Here is a 15,782-nt window from a genome sequence, read left to right as displayed (position 1 = left end):
CTTGCCTCTCTACCGAGTTGAAACGGAGTCTGCTCCAGAGAATGAGAAGTGATTTTTTGAAGTTAAGTTACTTGATCGGTATTGGATTGCGGGGAGATGCGTGCTATCTTGACTTTTTGTATATATACTCTGTCATGTTAACTGTCATGGTTGCGGTATTACATTGTAACCTTTGTAAGATACTTATCTTCAAATTACATTGATAATACTGTTACAGCCGCATGCTTTCATGTACCAGTCTACTAACCAAACTAACAATTCCAAGACAACAAACGATCTATCATATTCATCTGCAGTAGGGTAGTATCGCCTCATTTCGCCATCAAATCCACAAACTCATTCCACTGCCCCCCAAAACTGGCGTAGTAGTTGCTGCTCAAGTGCGTGATGAAAATCTCTTCTGCAACCTTGCGAACCTGCTTGACCAGTCCACGGAGCGCGGTCCCTTCGACGCTCTCCGGCACCGAGTGGATCACCGCACACAGCTGGCTGCGGTTGCTCTCCGGGATCACCGCGAACAAGTTGGCCCCATGGCGTTCCTGAAAAGTGTCATAGGTCGCTTCAAACACCACTGTCGAATCGGCTGTCGACAGGTAGCGCGAATCCGGTATCGCCCCGGGATTGTGGACAACCTGCCAGCGCAGCAATTAGCATAGCACGGAGCATGACAATAACACTGGACAGGTTGACTGGAAAAAAGCAAATACTTTGCAGACGAACTCAAAAAGGCGATCAATACGATGGCAAAAGGAAGGTGGTAAGCGAGGAGGGAAAAAAAAGGAAAAATACAATACCCCCATACGCATGGTAACCATATGACCTGTAATTACCAGGGAAAAAAAGCAGAAAAAACATACATAATGATCTGGACCAAAACCAGGCGATTTTTTCACCACATCGGTAAGCTCTTGCAGGTATGCCAAGGCTTCCTCATCGTACTGTTGGGGGGTCTCGTCGAAAAAGATCCCCCGAACAGCTAGATCGGGGTTGGAACTGTTGGTGGGCCACGCCGCATAGGTCTCGATGTCCTGGCGCACCAGCGAGATGTTGCGCTTCGCATAAGTCGTCGCCACATAGCCTAAAAGCCGCACATTCTCGTAGGAGGCGAGCTTCGGGATCTCGCATGTATAGTTGGCATCAGGCAAAGCGTCTGGTCCCGGTCCGCTCCCAGGATTGATCACAACCGTGAAGTTGACGTTTGGGTGTTTGGAGATCCTGTGGCGTTTAGCTGCGCTGGGTTTGCAGTAGAACTTTCCAGACGGCCCCTCGTTGGTTGGGGCAATTCAACCGGCCAGATGGAGTGGTTCAATAGTGGGATGATGGATCAGGTCGGGGCAGGGTGTTGGAAACGTGGGAACAACATACACATCTTCAAGCGGAGTCCAGGCTCCGGGTGCAGGGTACACATAGAGAGGCACAAAGACCTTCGATTTGGGGCCCATATCGTTCTTCTTGTGTAGTGTCACCACAACCGCCGGAGGGATCACAGCAGCCAGAACAGCGATAAAGACAAGGACGGCTAGAGTGATTCGAGAGCGCCGGCTTTGCAAACAGCGTCTATTGCTCACGTGTTTTTCAAGCATTGTAAAAAAATAATTCAAAAAAAAAAAGAAAAAAAGAAAAAGGAGTCAAAAATAAAGGCAAAAGACACTAATCGACGCGAGCGTCACAGTAGGACCAGGAGAAACGCATCAAGTGGATTTCTCTCAGACCATCGTCAAAGTATGCCGGACATGGCGCCGGAAGACTAAGAAATAAGTAGTCCAAGTCAGCCCTAGACAAATCACGCAAGAAATTCTTCCCGAGTTCCAGTGGTTCACTGTTTCGGAGTGAGATTGGTCGCATCAGAGTCAAGAAATATAAAACCGTGGTCAGTTAGATCATAATTCATAGGCATAAAACTAATAATATGGTCCGGGCATCGAACACAATCGCGCCCGAAATAGAGCGAGCGGGGCGGATCTCGACCATGCCATGCAGCAGACCCTCCCAGTCCCAGGACCGCAGACTAGTAGTTAGGCTAAAGTTCGCAGAACAAGTTGTCTTTCTTCCTGACCTCATGTGGTCCAAGTTCTGGTCCCAAAGATCCTGACCACGGAGTAGTACCTTTGGAGGCGCTCAAGGCTCGTTCGATGATTCTGTCATTGTTCCAGAGGGAGGCAAAGAAGCATCAAACATCTAGGCCTTTCTCCGTGAACAAGGCTGCCCGCTCTTTTTTTCCTGTTCATTTTTTTCTTTTCATCCTTGCCTTTGCTTTTCCAGAGGCTAAGGCCGATTTCTTCATTCTTGTTTCCCCTTTAGTGATTTTTCCTTTTTGCCTTTTTGTACCCCTGTTCTGACGAGATCAGGTCCATCTGGTTCTCATTTGCATCCAATCGCTTCTATAGTTATTCTCCGGTGTAGATCAAGCAAGTCATCGTACCCTCTTTGCCTGACCCAGCTGAATAGGGCGGCCATAACTTTGCGAGCCGCTGCCAGGTGGTGCTTGTTTTGCCCTCGAAGTATAAAACTCTTCCTTCGTTTCTTCGATCTGTTCGGGTTCATCCACGTTCGTTGAAGACACAAGCACATCCGAACAAGCTCCCTCGTTTTCCTTCCAAAGTGCGGTCAGCCTTGTCCAAAAATCTCCTATTTGCTTAGCATATCATTCCCAATCTCGGCGTCATCTTCAGCTTGGTGATCAACAGCATCAATGGACAGCCACCAGCCATCCGACGCAAGCACTCCAGTGGAGCCTTGCTCCCCAAGCTGCGTGGACACGCCCGCAACGCAGTCGTCCGTGTTGTTTGATGGTCATCTTGAAGATCTTCTGCGCCACTTCCCTCTCGACCAGTACATCCTTGTCACGGGAGGCCTCGGCTTCATTGGAAGTCACACAACATTGGAACTTCTCAAGGCCAATTATAATGTGATCGTGATCGACAACCTCAGCAACTCCTTCCAGAACGTCTTCGACCGCATCAGACTGCTAGCGTCCAGGTACCATGAGCATCAGGGAACCAAGATGCCTTCGCTGCACCTGCATGCGCACGACTATCGTGACACTGCTGCCCTCCGGGACCTTCTAGAACAGCACCAGACTCAGACCCGATGGGGTACGACCAAGTCTAAAATCTCCGGTGTCATCCACTTCGCTGCCTACAAAGCAGTGGAAGAGAGCATCAGGAACCCACTCAAGTACTATGCCAACAACGTCAGTGGCCTCATCGACTTTGCCACGACCCTGGGTGACTATGGCATCAAAACCTTTATTTTCTCCTCGTCGGCCACCGTGTACGGCACCTTGGCAACCTCCGGTCTCCCCTTGAAGGAGGAGCTTTGCACTCACAAGGAGGAAGTCTATAGGGACCACGAGGGTGCGGAACGGGCTGTCCAGCCCGGCTGCACGGGCATCACCAATCCTTACGGACGTACCAAATGGATTTGCGAGGCCATCCTGGCTGATCTCGCGGCCTCCGACCCAGAATGGACGATTGTGGCTCTGCGGTACTTCAACCCCATCGGATGTGACGAGTCCGGCCTCCTTGGAGAAGACCCCAGACAGACTCCCACAAATCTACTCCCAGTCGTCGTCAAGGTCATGACAGGCGAGTACGAGGAGTTGCAGATGTTCGGAACTGACTGGGACACCGAGGATGGTACAGCGGTCCGTGACTTCATTCACGTCACCGACCTTGCTCGTGGTCACATCGCGGCCCTCAATACTGCCAACGAAGGCAAATTGGCCGAGAACTTCCGCACGTTCAACTTGGGAACCGGTCGCGGACACTCTGTCAAGGAAGTGGTCGAGACCATGGAGGATGTCTCCTCCAAGCACATCCCCAGAAGAGCGGCTGATCGCCGCGCAGGGGATGTTGGCTCCTGTGTCGCCGTCGCCACAAGGTCACGGGAAGAGCTCAATTGGAAGACAGAAAAGTCACTCAAGGATGCTTGTGTGAGCTTGTGCAATTTCCTGGAAGTCAGTGGGCTGTCTACTTGAGGTTAATGGTCGTTGCATGTCATTTTTTATGGTATGGCGTTGGTGGACTTTCTTTCTATATCCTCAATCATCTTCCCTGTCCTCATTTTCGAATAATTGGCGGCTTTGAAAACCTGCCCATCTTGTTGCTTGCATGGCTTTGCATCATAGAAAAGCATTCTTCAGGTCATAATGTTGAGCGCGGCCTGGTTGGACTATACTCATCCATTTGTGTTGCCACAGTTTCGGCCTTGTGTTAATATGTCATTGACGAGAGATTTTGGACATTTGTCTGTTTTGTCGCTCGGTTGAGAGAATGATCGAAACTCCACGTGCACTCTGTAGCTTTCCTTGAATTCAAATGACTATTGGATGATGGCATTATTGAGAAACTCCAGTTAGATGAAAGCTGATGGAAGAAGTCTTGGAACTGATCAAGCATACTTGCTCGCCTATCATGGTTGTGCTCAAGGGTCAAGGGGAGGGGTCAACGTCAGGGGATCAAGTGATCAGCGCTTAGTCATGCTTTCATGACCTCGCGCAACAATCATTCTCAAGGAGTCAAGGTTGGCCGGACTTTTATCTGTCCAAGATCAGAGTTATTATATTCAAGGTCCAGAAGACGAGATTGTTTGCCCTTTGAAATGTTGAAGGCTTCGTGAAACACGACCACTCAGCCAGGACTCACTCCAAAGCCACATTCGGCAATGTGTGGATATCAAAGCTGAACATAGGAGCAAAGCCGCGATACGAGCAAATCAGAAATGGAGGCTGGCGATAACGAAGGTGGCTTCGCCAGTGTCACTTGCCTCAGGCAAGCCATCGCTCAGACATCAGCGAGTCAAACCTGGTGGACATAGTCTTCACTTGCTCAGAGGTCAGCGAAACTTGGTCTTGGCGCCAGTAATTCTGGAATGGCCATGCGAGGCGAGCCGACATGGTTCTGGACCCTTAGTGGAAGCCTCAAAGGATGCAAAGATCTATGACCTTTGCCCTGCGGGTTGGTTGCTGCGGGGAGCTCTATCGAGTGGGCTCTCAACCATTCGCCGTGCAACTGGACACATTAGGCCTCCACATTGGAACGTGCCGCCAGTAGCATGAAAGACTCTCAGGAGAGATTCTCATCGATCTGGTATGAGGTTGCTCTAGTGATTGCTATCCAAGTGCGGAGATCACAGTGCAAGCTGAAACCATCAATTATTGTGCATCCTGAGAGGTAGGGATCGATGGTCAGATGTATTCGAGCAAGGTGATACATTTGTATTGCCGAACTCTGACTCAATGATACGGCACTCCAAACGTGCAGCGTCTTCCATACGAGAGTCATGAAGTGAAATGTCTTTGTTTCGCGATGAATGGGGGGTTGGTTAGGAAGGAGCCAACCAAACGCATGGGCCTACAGGACGGAAGCAAAGGCAAAGATTGTTCAAGGCTTCCGCCAGGCTGAAGATAAGCTTGAGAATAAATTGTCGTTTACGAAAGTCAACTCTCAATTATCCAGTGTTCATCTCTTTGCAGCAGTATCCGATGCCCTCGACGCCAAGGGGCTTCTGACAGAGAAGAGGCAGACGGACACCAGCTTCCAGTGTACAAAACGCTACTCTATGCTCTGATTCGCTTGAATCCTCTGAGATACAACAAGGAGATCCAAACATTTGGACAGCCTTCAGGAGACTTTGATACATTGTTGCCAGTATTGTCAGGGCACGCTCTGGAAGAATAATGGATGCTCAATAGTCAATACCTAGACTGCGCACGCCAGCAAACGGAGAACGATCAAGTTGACTGAGCATAAAACTATTGGAATTTCATACAGTGTAACAGTACACATGTGCCATGTATTTTCAGAAGTTGAAGTTGCTTATTATTTAGTTCTTGAAATGAATAGGGAGACATAGTTGTGCAGCCTTTTAAGCACCACAGTTTATTGCTTAACAATATCTGGGTGCTGGCTCTCTGCGAAGCCAGATACCACCAGAATCAGTTCGGAGTACTAATGGCTCATCTATGCACCTCATCACGTGACTACCACCTCCGGCTTGGCATCAAATTCATTCCGCAGATTTCAGATATTGGCTTCATATACACATCCAGGTCCCCGATAGGAGCATTATTTAAATACACGGCATCTCACTAGGCCGTGACAACGGACTATTTGTACCGTCTCCTCCCAAGTATCGAAAGACCGAAGCAAGATGATCTGCCGCCGCTGCCGGACCAGCATCCTCTCCCAGCTCCAACCGCAACCCACAGTTTCATGGTCAGCATCATCATGTGCACGCCAGCTTCCCATCCAGCGCAGCCAATTCCGGAACTACAGTGACGGCACACCCACAGTATCGGCCACACCTCCTCCGCCCGTCCCCCGGCAGCCCGTCGGCGGCGACATCACGATCCCCTCGGCCATCTCGTCCGCTACACCGGGCGTGTCGCAGCCTCTGAGTACTCCCGAAGGCGTCCACGTGGACGTCAACCCCGAGAAGCCCGTGAAGCCGGCCGCCGAGCGGACGCCTAGCATTGCGCCTGCGGGCACGAAGCTGAACGGTCTCAACTACTTCAAGAACAAACCGGATGTTTTTGCCTTGGAGGACTCGGAGTATCCCGATTGGTTGTGGGAGTTGTTGGATGATAGTTCGAAGGCGAAGAAGGAGGGCGGGGTGGATCCGAGCAGTATGTTCTTTTTCTTTGCTTTGGTTTGTGGTGAGGTTCGTGCTAATGCTGTCCCCCCAGCTCTGAACAAGAAGCAGCGCAAACGCTACGAGAAGAAAATGGCTGCTCGTGCTGCGACGCTTCCCCCTCAGATTCCGGTCCACCATCACGCTACCGATATCACACCTGCGCAGTATAATCTCGAGGGGGCGTCTGAAGACCTTGTCGCGTTGGCGGCTGAGAGCATTGAGAAACGGACGGAGATCACAAAGAGCGCGAGAGATGCTCGGAGGAAGGCTATCCGAGAGGCGAACTTCCTGCGTGGTCTGTGATTGGTTTCGAGGCTGGGTTGCCGAGGGCAAGTCGGTTTATTTCATGGCATGGTGTTTTGAGAAGCTATCTACCTGTGTACGATTGCGTTGCTGCTGATGGTATAGAGTGTCTGGCAACGGTCTAGTGTATTTTATCTCATTGTTTTCCATCCCGTGTTAGGGCTCTTGCAAGCTTTGCACTAGATTCTGCTCCTGAACGCTCATGGGTATATCAATATCGACCCCGGCTGTCGATCAATATGCTTGCTCCGCTATATACAGTTATAAAGCTCGAGACCATCCTCTACTGGGCAATCGGCCAGTCCTTCTCCTCGCCCTGTCCCTCAACCCACGGCAAACAGGCCTCCCACAAGGCCTTCATCTCCCCTTCACCGACATGCAGCAGCGCCCGCCACAGCTCATTATCGGCCCTCTCACACCACGCCAGGAACGAAACCACGATGAAATCCGCATACCCAGCCCTATCCCCTTCGAAGAAGGGCCCCTTCTTCCCCAACCTGCCCCGGAGCATCTGCGCCAGCACCTCCATCTCCTTCTTGATCTCATCCGTAGCCTCCTTCAGCCGCTGGGGATCCTTAGGCCGCACCTCGGAAAGCGGCATGCCGAACGACGCGGACCGGGTCTTGATGAAGTACTCTCTGCCCTTGGGATCGAGGAACTTGGCGACGTTGGGGATGATGAGCGGGCGCGCCTTCGCGGCCACGTTGCCGGTGAGCTTGCTGACTGCGATTGTGAGGGCGTAGCTTGCGTCGCCGGAGGGGAAGAGCGACGGGGTGGGATAGTGCTGGTCGAGGTGGCAGGCGATGGCGAAGGAGTCCATGAGGGTGCCGGTGGGGTTGGACTTGACGGTGCGCTTGTGGCAGATTGCGGGGAGGGTGTAAGGGGTTCGTCCTGGGCTGGCGGGTACGGCGAGGGAGGACAGGAGAGACGCGATGTCAGGGTAGGAGACCCAGCTCTGAGTGTAGGGAATACGCTTGTAGTTCAGGACCATTCGGGTCTTGAGGGTGTTGGGGGACCATGATTTTGAGGAACCTGGTAGATTGGGTTAGAAGGGGTGGACAAGAGAGGGAGAAACAGTTCGTACCAGGCAGGGTCGACGTGATGTCGAAGAGATGGACTGGTGCATCACTTGCCATTGCTATAATGCGATCGACCTTACCTTCACTTTGCTGGAAGAAGTTATTTGCGAGCTTGAGATGCTTCGTCGTAGTTCCAGGACCGTTGGAGACAGCAAAAGCGGGGCAAGTGATTTATCAGCAGTCGGGTCTCTTATCCTTGGTAGTTAGAATAACGGTACCCAAGGTACAGTGTAGTTTCCAGTGCTTATGTTTTGGTTAACCACGCGAATGACAAGGTCAGTCTCCAAGAATACGGTCGATAGGCAACGCTACCGTGGGTGGAATTGAGGTTTTTGAGACTACTAATGTAGCATACTTCTCCGTGTCCAGATATTAGACAATTCTTTAGATGCTCATTCTTTTAGCCATTCTCAAAATGCAAAAGGATTATTGCCTGATGCTGCACTAAGAATCTCTTCATCAGCGGGCGCTGTTGACGGTGGAAGAAGAGTGTGCACGTCGAATCTCAGGGCTGCTGATGGTATACTGCAACCTCAGATACGTTCAAGCGTCAACAGTGTCCTCAACAGTGTCCTCGGGAGTGTATATTCTCTGTCATAATCACTGATTAATCTCCACTGGCGCACGACAGAGAAACAGAGAGCTCTCTTGCGCTCACCGCTGCTCCCCACTTCGACTGGACACGGATGATCATATGACAGCTTCATATTGTGGATGCTAGCAAAGGCATGGTATGGATGACAAGTAGTCCAACATCTGATCGTCCTTAGATAGAAGACTCAATCAAGATTCAACTAGGAGAAAGAAACAAGCCGTAGTGATCGTCGACGCTTATCGGTCTCTGCAATATTACCCCGCGTCGTCGATAAACATCAACACATTCTCGGTCGGTATCTGCAACTCACCATCTCACTTTGTATCTTTTCCAAGACTATTTCAAGGCCTGAAAGTTGCTCATCATCATAATGGACAGACATGGTCCATCCAGTCAATCGTACTGTGGCTGCGGTGCATTAAACCACACAGACAAGTCACGCCGAGTGGAGCATCAGACAACGTCGAAACGAAACGGGCCAACTCAGCGCCATCTTCCCGTCTTTCTTTTTCGACGTTGGGAATTCGAACTTTTGCTTCTTTGCGATTATTGCTACCCTCCTTCGAAGAGCATCCCCTGCGTCCTGAACTCGCTGTAGCCGACTCGAACTGTCTGCGGACTGTCCTTTTCAGCTGCTGTATCACATTACCATCCAGCGCGCATTGATCACCAGGCAATCATCCCGGCAACGCAAGGTCAGCAGCGGTCAAATCCACACACTTGGCCTGATTTCACGGAGCTGCTTCGTCAAGTCCAATAAGAACATCCACGAGGATGGAGACGCTGAACGAGCTCACTGGTCGTGCTGGTAGCATTTCTCTCGAGTCAGCAAAAGCCGCTCGCTCAGGACCAAACCAAGTCCTGTCCGGCCCTTTGTCCTCCTATCTGGACAAGATCTATGCATCCTTGACTGCCGCGGCGACCGCCGATTTTGTCAAGGATGTGCAACACGAAGAGATTGCCGGTGGCCTCGAGGCCGCAAATCCCCTCGCGTCCTTGGCAGCATTCCGTGCGTATATGGCCAGCCCGGCGTCTGATGCATTGCGTCCGTCCAAAGGTCAGGATTTGTCGGCACCGATAACAGATTATTACATCTCATCCAGTCACAACACCTATTTGACGGGGAATCAGCTGTACAGTGATGCTGCAGCGGCCGCATATACCAACGTATGTCTCACCCCCCATTCCTTGTTGAATTATCGGCCCTTGAGGGAAAGTTTCTCCATGCGACACTGGTGTGATATGCATTGTTGAATACTTCCCCCCTCACTCGGATCTGCCTGAACATTGGTCTCTCAGCTCCTCTGACATTCTATAGGCCCTCTTGAGTGGTTGTAGATGTGTTGAAATCGACGTTTGGGACGGGGATGCGGACACTGACAGCGTCTCTGGTGACACCAGCAGTAGCAGCAGTAGTAGCGAGTCGAGCTCTGATGAAGGAGAAAAGACCATTCACCGTAAGAAGCAGGACGTATCAAAGGCGGCTGGTAGCACACGGCCAGCCAAGACAACATCGCGGCGCAAGGGCATCTCGTCCAAATTGGGAAGCCTGTTGGGACGCAAATCATCGCCACATGACGGCGCTCGTGATCAACCTGCATCGACTGCTACCGCTGCCGCCGCTGCTACTCTAGACTCTACAACGAAATTCCTACGCCGTCCGGAGCCCCGGGTGCTTCATGGTCACACGCTGACGAAAGGAACCACGTTCCGCAATGTCTGCTATGCGATTCGCGACAGTGCATTCGTTGCAAGTGACCTGCCCGTCATTGTCAGTTTGGAGGTGCACACATGCCTCGAGCAGCAGGCGACGATGGTGGAAATTATGGAGGAGGCATGGAAAGGAATGTTGATCGAAGTGACCCCTGAACTTGAAGCTACTCACGCCCCGCCTCCTCTGGAGACCTTGAAACGCAAGATCCTCATCAAGGTCAAATGGGTCCCCGCGACAGGCGAGGGCCAAGGGGAAGCGCAAAAGAACGACCACACCGACCCGCTCGACACACCTCCATCGCTCGACCAGAACGGACATCCAGCGGACGGTCAACCTTCACCACCCGAGAAACCGTCCAAGGTCCTGCACTCCCTAAGCAGGCTAGCGATTTTTACCAAGGGTTTCTCCTTCCACCACTTCACCCAGCCAGGTAAGCTCACCCCTTGCACCAACAGACACCCGCATGCAACGTCGGCTACTACCGTATCATTCCCCTCGCGTGTACTCCATACTGAGTACTGACCCGAGGAATCCAGAGGCCAAAGTACCCGGACACGTGTTCTCCCTATCCGAGAACGCCGCGCGGGAGGCCTACGCCAAAGACCGCGACGCCCTCCTCGAGCACAACCGCCGCTTCTTCATGCGGGTCTACCCCTACGGCCTGCGCGTCAACTCGTCCAACCCGGACCCGACCTTCTTCTGGCGCTGCGGCGCCCAGATCGTCGCCCTGAACTGGCAAAACCTCGACAAGGGCATGATGCTCAACCGGGGCATGTTCACCGGCGAGCCCGGCTGGGTCCTCAAGCCCCAGGGCTACCGCGGCTCCGACCCCGCCTCCACCCCCGTGAAGCGCCAACACCTCGATCTCTCCATCGAGGTCCTCGCCGGCCAGAATCTCCCCTTGCCCCCGGGGGATACCAAGGAGTCCGGGTTCCGTCCCTACGTGAGCTGCTACCTGCACGTGGAATCGCCAGACGAGGAGAACGGCTCTCCACCGGGAGGCGACAACACCACCGACTCGGAGAAGACGAGCTACAAGCGCCGCATCAAGAGCGCCACAGGCACGCATCCGGACTTCGGCGCGCAGATGATCCAGTTCCCGACTTTGTCGGGCGTTATTGAGGAATTGACCTTTGTCAGGTACGTACGGAGTAGATCTTCGTCTATCCCCTCTCGTATCAACTAAGACCATACCCCGTCTACAAATCATTAGGGAACTAACACCGCTACACCACAGATTCAAAGTCAAGGATGACGAGCTCGGACGAGACTCCCTGGCCGCTTGGGCATGTATCAAACTCAGCCGGCTGCAGCAGGGCTACCGACTGATCCATCTTCATGATTGCTCTGGGGCAGAAGCCGGTGCGGTCCTGTTGGTCCGGATTACCAAGGTTCTCTCCTGAGTCGCCAAAGCGCCGATTGGCTTTATATCCACAGGATCAATAGACTATGAGTCTTGAGTGGTAGCGATGGATATCCATATGCAATCGATCGACTCGGTAGCCTTCGTTTGGAGTCGGGACTTGGGACTTGGGACTTGGGACAAGTTTAGTCATAGTTTTAGAGAGATGAGTGCAAAGCCCTCAATTTAGTCCCATTCGAGTTTCTCGGCGGCCGGCCCGCCATTGCACATGCGCACGTATGGGGTCCTCCGTCCTCGGCACCTGTCACACAAGCTTCATGCAGGGTTCTACCTTGTTCGATGCTTTATCCAGAAAGTCAAGCGAGAGACAGAGAAAAAGAAATGCAAGTTGTTTGTCTGGAGTACGAACACTTTGGATAACCCAGTCGGAATGCTCATGCTCATGCATGTGCAATCAGCTCGGGTGCATATGACATGATCGACCATTCTGGCATTCATTGACGATCAGCTGCATTGACTGCATGTATCTCGACTCTTTATCTATCTTCTTTACTTTTTTTTTTTTTTTCTTTCACGAGAGGGTGACGCCTCATCACTGATGACACTGATTCATTTTCGAATTTGACAGCTACGAATTCGAGAGTGTTTGTCCCAGTTGAATCTGTGAGCCAGCAGAGCAGGTTGACAAACAAACTCCTTAAATGTCTTGTAGAGTCACTAGTGGGAGAGCATGTGGATTTCTCCGTGCTAAACATAGTAATGATTGGCGAAGTAAACTGCCCGGAGAGTTGTGGCTCTTGAGTCTTGATCATGCCTGAATGATCCGTCATAGTCTCAGGGGCTGGAAAGGTTTTATTGCACCGTGATAGACTGGCGGTGTCGTGAGATTTGGAGATATCTCTCTTCCAATACCTTCTGAACAGGCCATTCACCTTAACCGGCGAGACTGTCCGTTGCCTAAACCCCTCTCAAGAAAGGTGGGGGCAAGGAAATGGAGGGGGAGCTCGCTAGGAGTGTCACACAAAGGATATTGATTGCTGCTATCTTTAATCTGGCGGGAGGCGGAAAAGTGACCTGTCAACGAGTAGGAATGTCGTTGACTCGTTACGTGTGTGCGATGGATACTTGACTGGATGAGCGCGCTAGGAACTTGCGGAGGGACTAAGGAGTAAGGACTAGGGGAAGAAGTCTCTTAGAGCCACGCTCTCAAACAGTCATAGACTTGTAGTGTTGTTGCCGGGGTTCTTGCATCAGAACAACTTCCTGCATGCAAAGACAGCCAAGAGTGGTATATTAGTCACACAGAAGGGAGGGGGAAAAAAAATGCAGAGATCATTTCAATCTCCCAAACGACTTCATATGCGCAGTTGGAGACAAACCGGCGATTTCAAGTTTTCAAAGAAAGCAACCCTCCACAGTCACACAGCGTTGAGGATTAAACAGAACAGCTCACAGGACTCACAGCTAAGCTGAGAGGAAGTTGGATTCGACTGATCAACTGCAGATGTGGGGCATCACACAGCAAAAAGTGATCGATAAATCCCCAGACCTTGATAAGATTCAGTATCAACGCTAATGACCAGTCTAAATGGTTTTAGTGAATTGGCCGGCAAACTCAATGCTGGCTACCGCAGCCTGTGGATGGCTCGTCCTGAGTAAGTATTGGTCCCAGAAAAGGGGTACCTACGTATCGAGGGTTCGCAGCCAGAGAGAACAAGTCTCTTGCACTCTTACTCGCAGAATCCTGAAACTCAGAGAGTGATAGATGGAGGCGTACAGGGGCCTTTCAGGGTCTCCAATCGGTCGACTGACGGTTGATCAACACTGTCGCATGCAGACACATTTCCCACGTCAGAATCGATCATTCATTATTTCCTGGTCTTGATCTCGAGCAGCCGCTGTGCTGGTCTATTGATCAAATGGTTGCTTCAATTCTTAGAGCCCCTCGCATAGGGATGGATGCCCACCATCTGGGTGATGACAGGAGTCACCGGGCGCAGCAACGGGATCATTAACGTGCACTACCCATGTAAGGCACGCAGTCGCAACTAGATAGATGGGGCCAGCTGTCAGTTGATTTGCTAAGGAGTAGCTTTGGCCGACATCATCAGCTAGTCTCTCAAGTCGGTGGACCAGTGGATCTGGCTGTTGGCGAACAAGACGCTTAATGGTAGAAGGATTTCATTGATCAAATTCCGAGTCACATTGATCACAAATGAACATGCCCAGCTGCCACATTCCAGCACTTACCACTTACCCCTGTAGATCCGCAGTATCCATCTTGAGAACTTGAGATTGTTACATGTAGCAGTAACCCATTGGATAGGATTGATGAAAGATATTGATAGACAGAGGGCAACGAATGTGCGATGTATAATCGAACACAAATTGCATACCTGATGTGCTATCCAAGAGCCGGTCGCCGCCAAGGGGCTTGAGGATGACAATTCGCATGGCCCAGTAAAATCGAGCATGACCCATATAGACTAGGTATTTGCCGAGAGTTCCAAGAGTCGGGACAATGGGGGCCCCGATTCTCCATTGAATCCCTATTTTGGATTGATTGCTCTTAGCAACGTCATTTGCAACCAGTCACATAATAAACAGTTTTGCTTACAATGTGCAATGTCCCGGTGAAGTATGGATGGAGTATTCTGGATAGATAATGCAGACTCTCTGTTGCATAAACGGCTTCCAAAAGGACAGTTCTCTGTCAACTGCAGGAAACGGCTTGTGACCCATTGCATGGGTATCATTATGCTTTTCCTCGATTCTTTTAGCGCATCCAGAGGTTTGGTTGACTCCAAATCATTTTTGGAAAGTCTGCATACGTATCTCGCATGTAGAATGTAAAGCTGGACGCTAACAAACAATCATGCTTGATTAGCTGAATGCACGACGCTTGTCATAGACGGGATCATCCGAGCTTTCCAGTGCATAAGCTTGATTTTCGACAAGATGTGGTGTTTGCGTCTTTGCGAGGATTCACATTCTTCTCTTTGGATGCATTGAATTCAACTTGTCTAGTGTGAATCGGTCCAATCCAGACTGAAGATCTCCCGATGGAGATTTCGAATCCTCAGCCTCTTAGCGAGGGTCGTCGGGCCGGTCACCTACTCGCCAGGCTATATAAAGAAGATCGGCCTAGTTTTTCAGGTCCGGTCATTCAACCACAAGAGCTTTCTATCCAGGTCCAGGGGAAAGTTTGTTTGAAGATTGAAGCTTTAAAGTCGAAGAACTTTCAACCCATTCCCAGGAATCAAAGATTTCGAGACCACACATCTCTTGAGAGTCACCACACACTTTTTTAGCAGAGACCTGATCAAATCATAGTCACAATGCCGGTAAGAATTGAGCAGCGAGTCATAATTCCTTATTTGCACATTGCTGATTCTCGTCACTTGGTCAGATGCCTGGTGTTCGCTGTCCATCTTGCCAGGGACAGGGAAAAGAGACTTGGGTAATACCAGGAAAGGACTGTCATGTCTGTGGCACACCATGTTGATCGACCTTGGTGAGAGCATAACTCATTGTGAAAGGATGAAACGAATCCACTAAAACTAACACCTTGTTAGATCATCCTCTGGTGACTTTTTCAACGAAGCTCCAGGAAATTCAGAAACTCTCTGGGGAAAGGAGGATATCCCTATCTTCAAAAACAAATTATAGAAGATTTTCCACCGAGTCTCGACCTTCTGGCTGTTTGTCCCACGGAAAATGCTGGATGGCAGGTATCTGAGGCAAACGCCGGAAACGCAGGAGACACAATTTCCAGGCTTGGGCCTATATAGGGCCGACCAAGGGACCTGGAAGATGCTTTGACGGGGCTGTATTGTACGATATTGAGAAAATCCTGGACGGTGAGAGATGAAGAGAGGATCACAAAGGACTTCTTGTACAATAGAATGATGGATGCTTATAACGAAACCTCACACGAATGAAAGAAGAGGTTAAGAGACAACAGCCTTTGCCTCATCTGGTGTATGCTTGCTCATTGCCTTGAAATTAAGGCACTCTTTTCTACTGATTCCTTCTTCAACCATTCTTCACTTGCTTTGGCTTTCGCAGTCTTTTCAAACAAAGATGACCTAC

General features: G+C 50.7%; 5 protein-coding genes across 5 annotated transcripts; 3 read left to right on the top strand and 2 right to left on the bottom strand.

The window, feature by feature from the left end:
- Positions 1-311: 311 nt before the first annotated feature.
- CDV56_108957 (spherulation-specific family 4 protein) lies at positions 312-1,971 on the bottom strand (the record flags this gene model as incomplete). The annotated part of the gene is made up of 4 exons (XM_026762576.1): positions 312-632; positions 858-1,215; positions 1,366-1,557; positions 1,928-1,971. The coding sequence occupies 4 exons, from the start codon at positions 1,969-1,971 to the stop codon at positions 312-314; spliced, it is 915 nt and encodes a 304-aa protein (XP_026617817.1).
- Positions 1,972-2,692: 721 nt separating this feature from the next.
- Positions 2,693-3,979, top strand: CDV56_108928 (NAD-dependent epimerase/dehydratase family protein; the record flags this gene model as incomplete). The annotated part of the gene is made up of 1 exon (XM_026762547.1): positions 2,693-3,979. The coding sequence occupies one exon, from the start codon at positions 2,693-2,695 to the stop codon at positions 3,977-3,979; it is 1,287 nt and encodes a 428-aa protein (XP_026617816.1).
- Positions 3,980-6,153: 2,174 nt separating this feature from the next.
- Positions 6,154-6,939, top strand: CDV56_108885 (mitochondrial 54S ribosomal protein mL54; the record flags this gene model as incomplete). The annotated part of the gene is made up of 1 exon (XM_026762504.1): positions 6,154-6,939. One exon carries the CDS (start codon positions 6,154-6,156, stop codon positions 6,937-6,939), a length of 786 nt encoding a protein of 261 aa, XP_026617815.1.
- Positions 6,940-7,222: 283 nt separating this feature from the next.
- CDV56_108867 (uncharacterized protein) lies at positions 7,223-8,075 on the bottom strand (the record flags this gene model as incomplete). Its single annotated transcript, XM_026762486.1, has 2 exons — positions 7,223-7,971; positions 8,024-8,075. The coding sequence occupies 2 exons, from the start codon at positions 8,073-8,075 to the stop codon at positions 7,223-7,225; spliced, it is 801 nt and encodes a 266-aa protein (XP_026617814.1).
- Positions 8,076-9,387: 1,312 nt separating this feature from the next.
- On the top strand, positions 9,388-11,730 carry CDV56_108809 (putative phosphoinositide-specific phospholipase C; the record flags this gene model as incomplete). The annotated part of the gene is made up of 4 exons (XM_026762428.1): positions 9,388-9,780; positions 9,932-10,757; positions 10,864-11,467; positions 11,565-11,730. 4 exons carry the CDS (start codon positions 9,388-9,390, stop codon positions 11,728-11,730), a joined length of 1,989 nt encoding a protein of 662 aa, XP_026617813.1.
- Positions 11,731-15,782: the final 4,052 nt, after the last annotated feature.

This window comes from Aspergillus thermomutatus (assembly GCF_002237265.1).
Source record: "Aspergillus thermomutatus strain HMR AF 39 chromosome Unknown NODE_17, whole genome shotgun sequence".
Lineage (NCBI taxonomy): Eukaryota > Fungi > Ascomycota > Eurotiomycetes > Eurotiales > Aspergillaceae > Aspergillus > Aspergillus thermomutatus.
Note: the sequence above shows the minus strand (reverse complement) of the source record. Positions and strands in the feature narration are given on the sequence as shown.